Genomic DNA, 10,727 nt, shown 5'->3' on the forward strand with positions numbered 1-10,727 from the left:
ATGATGCCTGTCAGGGTGCTGGGGTTGCTCCTGTGTGTGCAGCTCTGCGGGGGTGAGCGTCGGGGCGGGGGGCAGCCGTGGGGTGGGGGCGGCTGTGGGGCAGGGATCCCCCGGGCCGGGCTCAGCACCCTCCTCTCCTCAGGCACCGGGGAGCTGCGGCTGGTGGGCGGCGGCGGGCGCTGCGCCGGCCGGGTGGAGGTGAAGCACAACGGCGAGTGGGGCTCCGTCTGCAACTACGACTTCGACTGGGAAGCCCAGTGGGCCACCGTGGTGTGCCGGCAGCTGGGCTGCGGCGCGGTGGCCAGGGCATCCACCTACGCTCCTTTCGGGCAGGGCACCGGCCGTATCTGGCTCCAGCCCTTCTTCTGCCGAGGCGATGAGGCGATGCTGCAGGACTGTCCCCATTTCGGCTGGGGACAGCACTTCTGCGGCCATGAGTCGGACGTGGGGGTGACCTGCACAGGTGAGGTGGGAAGGCTGGCCGTGCCGGGACACCCGCCCTGTGCCGGGGCATCTTCCGGCAGCGCTGAGGCCATGCCGGTGCCCCGGTGCAGAGGCGGTGGAGCTGAGGCTGGTGGCTGGCGGGGGTCCCTGCGCCGGGAGGGTGGAGGTGAAGCTGCGGGGCCACTGGGGCTCGGTGGCGGACGACAACTGGGACACGCAGGACGCCGAGGTGGTGTGCCAGCAGCTGGGCTGTGGCTCGGCCGCCAGCGCCCACCTTGCCAGCGCCCGCTTCAGCAAAGGGGAAGGCCCCATCAGCCTGGCTCGGATCGACTGCCGCGGAGACGAAGCCGCCCTCTGGGAATGCCAGATCCACGGCTGGGGACCCTACCGCGGCTTTCATGACTATGACACCGCCGTTGTCTGCCAAGGTAGGAGCTGAGTGGCGGAGGGACGCGCTGGTCCCGGCACATCCCTCACCATTGAGCCCCGTGCCTCTCCCGGCAGGCTTTGCCCGGCTGGTTGGCGGTGACGCCTGTGCCGGGCGGCTGCAGGTTCGGCAGGGCCGAGCCTGGACCAGCGTCTGTGAGGACCACATGGACATCAAGGCCGCCCAGGTGGTCTGCCGGGAGCTGGGCTGTGGCACGGTGCTGGCCGTCCGTGGCACCGGCCAGTTTGAGGCGGGAACGGGGCCGCTCTGGGAGCGGGGGTTCGAGTGCACCGGCACCGAGTCCCTCCTCGCCACCTGCACCCAGCGGCCGCCCCGCAGCCAGGGCTGCACCAGCCACGCCAGCATCGTCTGCTCCCGTAAGCACTGGGGATGCCGGGGGGTGGCGGGGGGGTCCCCACACCGTTGTCGTCACCCAGCGCCATTCCTGCCGCAGGCTACACGGGTTTCCGGCTGGCGGAGAACGGCTCGAGCTGCGCCGGGCGGGTGGAGGTGGAGGCGGGGGGGACGTGGGGGTCCCTCTGCGCCACCGGCTGGGACCTGTCCGACGCCCACGTCCTCTGCCACCATCTTGGCTGCGGTCCCGCCGCTGCCGTGCCCCCGGGAGGCTTCTTCGGCGGGGGGGACGGGCCGCTGCGGCCGGATGCCTTTGGCTGCGGTGGGAGCGAGCGGCACCCAGGCGAGTGCCCCGTGGCGGTGCTGGGGGAGCCCACCTGCCCCCCCGGCCACGCCGCTGCCGTCAACTGCTCAGGTCTGTATGGCACCTGCCGGGAAAAGCCTTAAGGGGCTTTTGGGACACCCCAAAAATTGGGAGCGGAGGACACAAGGCCATTTTGGGGTGAGGGGAGGGCTGAAGCGGGGCCCCACCATCTCCTCAGGGCCCCTGTAGTGCTGGTGCCGCGGCCCCACGGCATCACCAGGGATTTTGCAGGCATTGCCGAGCCCCTACGGCTGGTGGAGGGGGAGAGCCGGTGCGACGGGCGGCTGGAGGTCACCACAAGCGCCGGAGCATGGGCCCGCGTGCCGGCGGGGCTGTGGGATGCCCAGGGTGCCAGCGTGGTGTGCCGGCAGCTGGGCTGTGGCATGCCGGAGAAGGTCTACACCGTGCCAGGCTTGGGCACCGCGGGGCTGCAGGGGCTGTGGTGTGCCGGCACCGAGGAGAACCTGGCCCAGTGCAACGTCTCGGGGACGGCCGCCGCGCCGACGGGCAGCCCCGAGGAGGTGGCCGTCGTCTGCTCGGGTGAGTGTCCCGGGAAGGGCCAGAGGGTGCCGGCACCCTGAGCGGCTGCCTCAGCCCGGTCCCCTCCGTGCCCCGCAGGCAGCCGGCGGGTGAGGCTGGCGGACGGCCCCGGGCGCTGCGCCGGGCGGGTGGAGGTCTACATCAACGGCACCTGGGGCACCATCTGCCAAGAAACCTGGGGCCTCCCGGCTGCCGCTGTCATCTGCCGCCAGCTGGGCTGCGGCACGGCGCTGGCGGCACACGACTCGGCTCGCTTCGGTCCCGGCACCAGGCCGCTGTGGCTGGATGCTGGTGGCTGCGCCGGGACCGAGGCATCACTGTGGGACTGCCTGGCCTCGGCACGGCACGGCTGCCAGCGCGGTGGCGGGGCGGGAGCCGTCTGCTCAGGTCAGTGCCGTGTGTCTCCAGGTCAGTGACTGGGGGACCATCGCCGGGGGGGTGCCTGGCCCAGCCGTGCCGTGACCCCCCCTGCACCCCCTTGCAGAGCAGCTCTCCCTGCAGCTGGTGGGCGGCAGCGGCCGCTGCAGCGGGCACCTGGAGGTGCTCCACAACGGCACCTGGGGCCGCGTGTGCGCCAACGGCACCAGCCCCGCCACGGCGGCCGCTGCCTGCCGGCAGCTGGGCTGCGGAGATGGGGGGAGGCTGGTGGCCGCCCCCGCCCGGGACCCGGCCCCAGCTTGGCTGGCTTGGGTGGGCTGCAAGGAGGGGGCCCGCTCGCTCTGGCAGTGCCCCTCGGCACCCTGGCACCTGCAGGCCTGCAGCCCCGGCGGGGACGCCCACGTCGCTTGTGATGAGGACAGTGACGGCATGAGCGGGACGCCCACCCCGTCCCTGGGGAGCAGCTGCCCGGAGGGTGCCACTTGCACAGGTAGCTCTGCCCATGCCGGCAGCCCCCCGCGCCGGGCTGGCCGGAGGCCCCCTCCTCACCCCGCCTGGCGATGTCCCCGCAGGTGTCCCCAGCAGCGCCGCCCCGGTGGCAGCGGCGAGGACCGTGCTGGTGCCCACGGTCCTGTGCGTGGTCCTGGGGACCCTGCTGTGCCTGGCCCTGGCCGCCCTGGCCGTGCAGGCGTGCCGTGCCCGGGCTCAGCGCCGAGGTGGGTCCCGGCGGGTGGGTGTTTGGGGGTCCTGGGGCTCCCCCACTGTGGGGTGGCTCTGAGGGTGGGCAGTGGGCGACCCCGGTGCCACCCACCCTCCCCACGGCCCTCGGTGAGCGCTGCCCATCATTTCAGGCCCCGGCAGAGCTGCGGACGCTCTCTCTGATGCCGTCTACGAGGAGCTGGACTACACCCTGATGCCGGACTACCAGGAGGTGCCCAGTCGCCCAGGTTGGTGCAGCCCTCCCCGTGCCCGCCAGCCCTCACCGAAGCGGGGGCTTTTCCCCACAGCCCCACCGCGGCACCGGGTCCTGATGGTGCGGCACCGGCTCGTCCCTGTGGCGTGGAGGTGTCCCCCGGTCCCACCGCGGTCCCGCTCTGTGGCGAGGGGCCATGCTGCCCGTGATGCTGACTCCGGTCACCCCCAACACTCTGTCCTCCCCCGGCCAGGCTCCCTGTCGGAGGGCTCGGGGACGAAGCTGCCGTATTACACCGGGGACAGCATGGAGGAGAGTGACCTCAAGGCAGCCCCAGGTAGGGGCACGGGGGCAGGAACCCGCGGGGAGCCCTGGGGAGAGGGGACGCGGCCAGGCGCTGGGGCTGGGGAGCCCAGGGGACACGGCCCCCCCTTGCCTGGGCGAGCCCAGCTCCGCTGCGGCTCTTCTTAGTGTGCAGCGAAGCATCACCTTTCCCTGCTGATCAATCCCTGCTGCGGCGCTGGCTGAGAGCCTGCAGCCCCAGTGCCACCAGACCATCGCCGGTGGCGTGGCCGGAGGGGGGTGGCACAGCCAGACCCCTGCCACGGCCTCTGGTTCACTCCTGTCCGCCCCTGTGCCTGTCCCAGACTCCTCTGCCCAGCACGGCCCCCCGGATGGCTACGACGATGCCGCGGCCGTGCCGCAAGAGTCCCCCGCTCCCAGCACTGGGGACCTCTCCGAGGGGGTGGCACGGAGGAGCGGGGACTGTGTCCCACCGGCAGGTAAGAGGGGCCACAGCCGCCCTGTCCCCTGGGGAGCCACCTCCGGGGGCTTGCCTGCGGTGGCGGGCAGGGAGCGGGCAGCAAGTCCACGGGGGCTGCGGCAAGACCCCAGCCAGGGTCGGGCAGGAGGGACACGGAGCAGCCCCGCTAAGGCACCGGCCTTTGCTGTCCCCTAAGGTGGGAGCCACCCCCTCCCAAGCCCCCCAGGAGCCACGAGGGACCCCCCGGCACAGCCCCCAGGGGACACAGACTATGACGATACTGGCATCAGCACCCTGGGGACATCGCTGTGAGGGTGCCCGGGCCACACCGCAGGACTCCCTGGGGACACGCGTGCAGGGTGGTGGGGATCTGTCCCCAAGAAGGGGTGGCCCTGGCCACGGAGGTCACCTCTCCCTGCCCAGGACCGCAGCACAAGAGCAAAACAGCTCCTGTGTCCCTCCCACAAGCAGTGCCACAGGGATTTTTTTTTTATTTTATTTTACTGTGAATTTATCTTTTTTTTTTTTTTTTTTTCTATTAAAACCCCAAACTGGCTAGCGACTCACTTCTAGGGCTGGCACCTCGCTCCTGGGGACATCAGCCACCCCTCAGGGACGTGGGGCGGGAGCCGGACCCACAGACGCGTCCCTGGGCATGGCGGGGATGGGGGGAGGATGGGGAAGAGCGGAGGGGGGTTCCTGGGACTGGCCCCAGGGCCTTTATTTGGCATTGGCAAACACACCACTATTCCCACCAACACGCGTGGGGAAATGGGAGAGGGAAGGACCCGGACCGGCTCTGCCCTGACCCCCAGCAGATGCAGGCAGGACCTTCTCTCCTGTCCCCCCATGCCTGGGGCAGACTCAGACCCAGGGAGGCTTCCCCCTGCCTTCAGCAGCACCCAGAACAGGGCTAAAAATGGCTCCGGTTGTTGCAAGGGCCTCTCCTACAGGAGGGGAGCCCCTTGCTGCCCCCCGCGCCCGGCAGGACCCCGCGGTGGAAGGGCAGCCGGGCCATGGCCCCTGCCTGCGGCTCGTCCTGCTCGAGGAGGTACCCGATCTTCAGGTCGGGCTTCAGTGCCCGCACGGCGGCCAGCTCCTGCAGCGCTTCCTCGTTCAACCCAGACGTGCTCAGCCTTTAAATAGAGGGGAAAAAAAAGGAGAAAAGCTGTTAAAACCACGCTTTGCTCTCCTGGGCGATGGGATGCTGATAGCCCCTGACCCGCAGTATCCGACCCCGGGGTGCCGGTGCAGCGCGGGGATGCCGGGGGTGGAAGGGGGACGTGCCAGGCGCCTCACCCCAGGGCCTGCAGCCGGCAGGCGGGATGCCGGAGCTGCTGGCAGAGCTGCAGGACGCCGTCAGCTCCCAGCTCGTTGTCGCTCAGGTCCAGGCAGGTGAGGCGAGGGCTGTCCACCAGCCGAGCGGCCAGGGCTCGGCAGCAGGCGCCCGTCAGCCGGCAGCTCCCCAGCCTGCGGGACCGAGGGAAAAAAGGGATGCGGGGTTTGACCGGCCGCTTGGTGAGCGGCTGCGGGTGGGAAGGAGGGCACATCGGCCCCGCGGCCCCTCACCGCAGCGTCCGCAGCTGGCAGGTGCGGCGCTGGAGCCCCTCGCACAGCAGCTTCACGCCGGCGTCGCGCAGCCCCTCGCTGAAGGACAAATCCAGCTCCTCCAGGCACGGGCTGGTGCCCAGCACGGCGGCGAGGTCCTCGCAGCAGGCGCTGGTGAGGCTGGAGTACCACAACCTGCCGAAGACGTGCGGGAAAGACCCTCAGAGCCAGCCCGCGGGCCCCCCGGTGCCACCCCACCACGGTGACGGTCCCCACCCTGGTGCCACCGCTTTCGAGCTCCTCGCCCTGGGAGAGCGGGACAGAGGGACGATGCCGCCCTGGAGGGATGTTTCTGGGGTTCCTCCCCAGCCCTCCGCTCCACCCCAAGGGTTTGGCAGCCTGGGAGATGCCCGTAGGGACGCCCGGGGGTGCCGGGGCCACTCACCGCAGGACGCGCAGGCGGCAGCCGCGCTGCCGCAGCCCCTCGCAGAGCAGGCGCACGCCGCCGTCGCCCAGCGCGCCGTCGCCCAGCTCCAGCCGGGCCAGGCTGGGGTGTCCGGCCAGCAGCGCCGCCAGCTCCGCGCAGCAGCTCTCCGACAGCCCGCACCACCGCAGCCTGCGGGGAGAGCCGCAGAGAACGGACGGGCTCGTCACACCCGCCCCGCCTTCCCCCGCCACCTGGCCAATCAGCAGGGAGGGGCCACACCCACCCACCACACAGCCAATCAGCATGGGGGAACTGCACCAATCCACCCATTGCAGGGCCAATTAGCATGCAGGGACCACACCCACCCACCACATGGCCAATCAGCATGAAGGGACCACACCCACTCATCCCACAGCCAATCGGCATGGAGGGACCACACCCAACCATGGCCAATCAGCATGGAGGGACCACACCCACTCATCCCACAGCCAATCGGCATGGAGGGACCACACCCAACCATGGCCAATCAGCATGGAGGGACCACACCCACCCATCCCACAGCCAATCGGCATGGAGGGACCACACCCAACCATGGCCAATCAGCATGGAGGGACCACACCCACCCATCCCACAGCCAATCAGCATGGAGGGACCACACCCAACCATGGCCAATGGGGGCCCGGCCTCACCCCCAGCCCCTTGGTGCTGGTCCCCCGGAGCCGTGGGGCACTGTGGGGCGGCCGTGCCCCCGCACGGCTCCCGTCCCCTCTGCCCGGGGCAGCACCCACCCACGCCCCCCTGGTCCTGGTGCCCCCCACCCGCACCCCAGAGCCAGCCGGGGCGGCCAGACCCCGGCCAGCGCACCCGGTCCGTGCCGGCAGCAGCACCGTGGCCGCGGTTTCGGCTCAGCGTCGAGCGTAGGTCTCTTACCGGAGCACCTGCAGGTTGGTGCCCAGCTGCTGCAGCGCCCAGCAGAGCGGGTGGATGGGGGAGAGCAGCTCTTCCCGCCGCTGCCCAGCGAGGGGACGGGGACGTCCTCCGGCTCCCGAGGCACCGGAGCTGCAGGGGGACAGAGCCCCGGGGGGGCACGGGCAGCCCTCACCGGCACTGGGAGCTCCCAGCTTCGACGCCAGCACACAAACTCCCGAGCGGTGCTCACCAACAGCTCACGGGAGGTCTCCTCAGGTGGGACCTCCACGGCTTTGGAGATGCAAAGGATCACGAGCATTACTGCTGGAGTTATCCTGCTCTCAAGCAAAGCTTGGGGCGCGCTTAAAATTTCAGGACCGGGGATCTCCCCTTTGCACGTGAGAAGGGGGACGTGAAGCCAAACCAACGCCCGGGCGCAGATGGGCCCGTTTGGGCTGGGGAAGTTGAGCTGAGACGCTCCGTCTCCATCAATCCCACCACACGCAGCGGACGGAGGAGCCCGCGTGATCCTTATTCTCCCACAATTCTCCCCAAGAATAAGTAAAATCCTCCGCTGAGGAACTAAACCCCAGCGAGGAGACAAGCTGTTAGGGTGGAAGGAGCCTTTAAAGCCATCCTTTGGGGTGGAGAAGGAGAAATTGTTGGGATTTTGGGTCCTTAGAGCAGAGAGAGGCAGTACTTACTGGGGCGCCGACGTGGCCGGCTCTTCCCTGGGATCCTGCTGGTCGAAGGAGCATCCCCGGAGGGTGACGCAGCCCAGCCCAGCCCACTGCCTGATGCAGAAGGAAAGAGCCATTTGGTCGTACAGGGTCAACTTGATGTCCTGCAAGTCTACATCAGTGAAACGACCCAACGCGCTTTGCGCGAAGCTTTTCTCGTTCATCTCGAACAAAAAGTGGAAAGTGTCCAACTCCGAAACCTTCAGCGCTTGGCTGGGATGGGAGATGCCTCCGTGCCTCCCCTGAAGCCACCGCAGCATATCTTCCCTGGCTCGCGGTGAAATTCTGCACCCGATGATTTCATCCGCATACTCGATTGATTTTTGGCTTGCCAGACCAAACAGGAACCGCACCGTTAAGTTCAAATCCTTCCTGGATTTGCTATAGCTATCTAATAACATATTTATGTCCTTCGTGAGAGCCCCCGAGTCACCAACCATTTCCTCATCGTCCTCCAGAACGTAAAACATCGCCGCAAAAAACTCCTGGAGGTGCAGGTGGGTGAAGCTGTAGATGTTCCCATGGTCTACACCCTTCTTTGAGATCTTCTCGTTGAGGAAGAGGGGGAGAAGTTCTGGCTGGTCCAAGCCACGATCCTTGATTTCTTTCTCCTCAAAGAGGACCTTGTGCTTCCAGACGCCGTCAGCAGCCAAGGAGCAGAGCTTGTGCAGGAACTGCTGGAGGTCCTGCGGGTTGTCCTGGCCTCTGCACTTCATTAACCGGGAGAGATAAAACACGCTCATCCGCGTGGTGGCTTTAGAGCACTCAACGAGGTTTTTCTTCTTGTAAAGCTCTTGTTCAAGGATGGTGCAAACGGTCCAGCTCATGACAGGGATGATGCACAAGCTGTAGAGGATCTTGTTGCCTCTGGCAAACCTGAAGGCCACGTCGGCTTTATTGTCGTTCTCAAAATACCTGTGGAAATACTCCTCCCTCATGGCTGCCGAAAATCCCAGTATTTCTGCGTAATACTCACCCTCCAGGCACCGCCCCAGGCTCTGAAGAGCCGTCGGCCTCGTGGTGATGAGCAAGGAGGACTCGGGGAGAACGGTCTTCTTCAACAAGCTCATCAGGGTGGTTTCCAGCGGCTTCACTTCCCTGGGGTCAGAGCTCAGCTCATCTTCAGGCTGAACCAAGGAAAATCCCAGGGCCTCAAAGCCATCAAAAATGAACAGGATCTTCTTCTTGTCATCCAGGATCTTCCCAGTCGGCATTCGCCTGTGAGGGCAGCACTTTGAAACCAGGTCTGCCACGCTCGCTTCCTTGGTAAAGGCCATGTCTTTACAGTCTATGCAGAAGACGTAGTCAAACTGCGTGTAGAGGGTCCCTTCCACCCACTCTACCATCACCTTCCTGACCGTCATCGTCTTCCCCATCCCCGGGGCCCCCACCAACACCACGACCTGCGGCGTTTGCCCATCTTCGTCGGGTTCAAACAGCGTCTGCGCGGTGACGGTGATGGTGGCTGGTCCGTTGCCGGCGTCGGCACATCCACAGCTGGTGCCCACAGCCTCATGCTCCCCTCTGTGCTTGCTCCGAGGCCTCCTGGCGATGGTCAGGTCGGCGTAGCGGCTGCTGACGGACAGGTTCTCCCCGAGACAGGAGTTCACTTCTTTGTACCAGAGGAACTCCCTGAGCACGTGCTCTCTGTATTTCCGCTGGTACTCTGCACCGGCGAGAAGCAGAGTCAGTCCCGAGTGCAGCCACATTTTTGAGGGGCTCCTAACCAGCCCGACTGCGCTCCCGACACACCAACGGGACGCTTGTTTCAACGCTAAGGGCTTTCCTAAGTCTGGCAGGGGCAATAAGGACATCGTCTGTGAGAATTTCGGGCCTCTGGTCAGTTGGGTGGGTCCTTCTCCTCTCCCGGCTCCCCCCATCATCCTGATCCATCAACACCCTGCAATCCTCACCCACCCTGGGAGCAAATGCAATCACCTGGGGCCGCCCGCAGCCTCCGTCCCCCTCTGCTCGTGCCCCTGGGGCCAAAGGCACCGTCCCTGGGCTCCCGGGGATGCCTCCGGCTGCAAGGTGCTACCAAACCTGAGCTCTGCAGAGATGTCCTTAATCCCCATCCCAGGAGGACAGGATCTGCCCAGCTGCCTGCCGGGCTGTGCCGAGAGCTGAAGGCTCTTCTCCTGGAGCAGAGGGAGCCCGGCAGTAAGTGGGGACAGCAAGAGGAGAGGTCACCGCAGCCCTCACACTAATAGGATCACAGCAGGACATCTCCATGCTTCCAGGCTCCCTGGGAAACCCAAACCTGCTTTTATCATCTTCTACCTGTCTCCAGGATCACCCAAGGGAAAAAGAGACAAAGAAAAGCAAAACGGACTCCAGCTTCCTACCTTTCACCTTCTCATCCAGGAGTTTCTCAGCGAGGTCTCTCTGGTTCATCTCTTCGAACAACCCAATGGCTACGTCCATCATGGCGCCTTCGCTGTAGTTCTCGCCCATGCAGCTGGCAAGCGCGCAAGGGTGGGCGGCCTTCGCCAGCGAATCCTCGGGGATATTCCATTCTCCTTCCACGTGAACCTTCGATAACTTCTTCTTAAACTCCTGAAAGTCTTGAGGTGCGAGACCCTGCAGTGCTTGTAAGAGAACGGCCACCGCACGCTCTTTCCCTGCCATCACAGGATGTCACCTGAAAACACCAAAGGTTAGAAATCACAGCTACACCATGGCGAGAGGTTTTGGAGCTGGGCACCGAGTTTTTCCCATACAGCCCAGTTCTCCCTGCACTGGAAAGGCTGGGGACCGTCACCCCAGCGTGGCAAGGTCACCGGGCCTGTGGGCGCTGCAGGAGCCGGCACCGTGGGGATGCCCCCCCCGGCATGGGGCACGGGAGAGAGAAAAGCACCCGAAAAAGCATCATGGAGGCTTCTAACCAGACTGGGAGCTGCAGCCCCTGGGGGCAGAATCC

General features: G+C 66.2%; 2 protein-coding genes across 2 annotated transcripts; one reads left to right on the forward strand and one right to left on the reverse strand.

The window, feature by feature from the left end:
* LOC309593172 (antigen WC1.1-like) lies at positions 1–4,651 on the forward strand (the record flags this gene model as incomplete). The annotated part of the gene is made up of 13 exons (XM_082317326.1): positions 1–52; positions 143–463; positions 555–872; positions 949–1,248; positions 1,326–1,640; positions 1,821–2,129; positions 2,208–2,516; positions 2,614–2,997; positions 3,080–3,223; positions 3,359–3,454; positions 3,674–3,757; positions 4,068–4,202; positions 4,380–4,651. The coding sequence occupies 13 exons, from the start codon at positions 1–3 to the stop codon at positions 4,493–4,495; spliced, it is 2,883 nt and encodes a 960-aa protein (XP_082173452.1). The 3' UTR covers positions 4,496–4,651.
* Positions 4,652–4,998: 347 nt separating this feature from the next.
* LOC309593574 (NACHT, LRR and PYD domains-containing protein 3-like) lies at positions 4,999–10,438 on the reverse strand. Its single transcript, XM_082318321.1, has 7 exons — positions 10,153–10,438; positions 7,772–9,473; positions 7,089–7,217; positions 6,177–6,347; positions 5,753–5,926; positions 5,483–5,653; positions 4,999–5,319 (listed from the first exon to the last, which is right to left on the reverse strand). The coding sequence occupies exons 1-7, from the start codon at positions 10,433–10,435 to the stop codon at positions 5,097–5,099; spliced, it is 2,853 nt and encodes a 950-aa protein (XP_082174447.1). The 5' UTR covers positions 10,436–10,438; the 3' UTR covers positions 4,999–5,096.
* Positions 10,439–10,727: the final 289 nt, after the last annotated feature.

Source organism: Platalea leucorodia, assembly GCF_965183815.1.
Source record: "Platalea leucorodia genome assembly, chromosome: 7".
NCBI classification, from domain to species: Eukaryota; Metazoa; Chordata; class Aves; order Pelecaniformes; family Threskiornithidae; genus Platalea; species Platalea leucorodia.

What these genes read in the sequence shown, in the direction of transcription:
- LOC309593574 (XM_082318321.1), bottom strand. Translation starts at nt 10,435, where the DNA reads ATGGCAGGGAAAGAGCGTGCGGTGGCCGTTCTCTTACAAGCACTGCAG. An exon ending in ACCAACCTGCAGGTGCTCCG is followed by an intron (nt 6,348 to 7,088) that starts GTAAGAGACCTA and finishes CTCTCCCCGCAG; the next exon opens with GCTGCGGTGGTGCGGGCTGT. An exon ending in TGCCGGCTGCAGGCCCTGGG is followed by an intron (nt 5,320 to 5,482) that starts GTGAGGCGCCTG and finishes CTCTATTTAAAG; the next exon opens with GCTGAGCACGTCTGGGTTGA.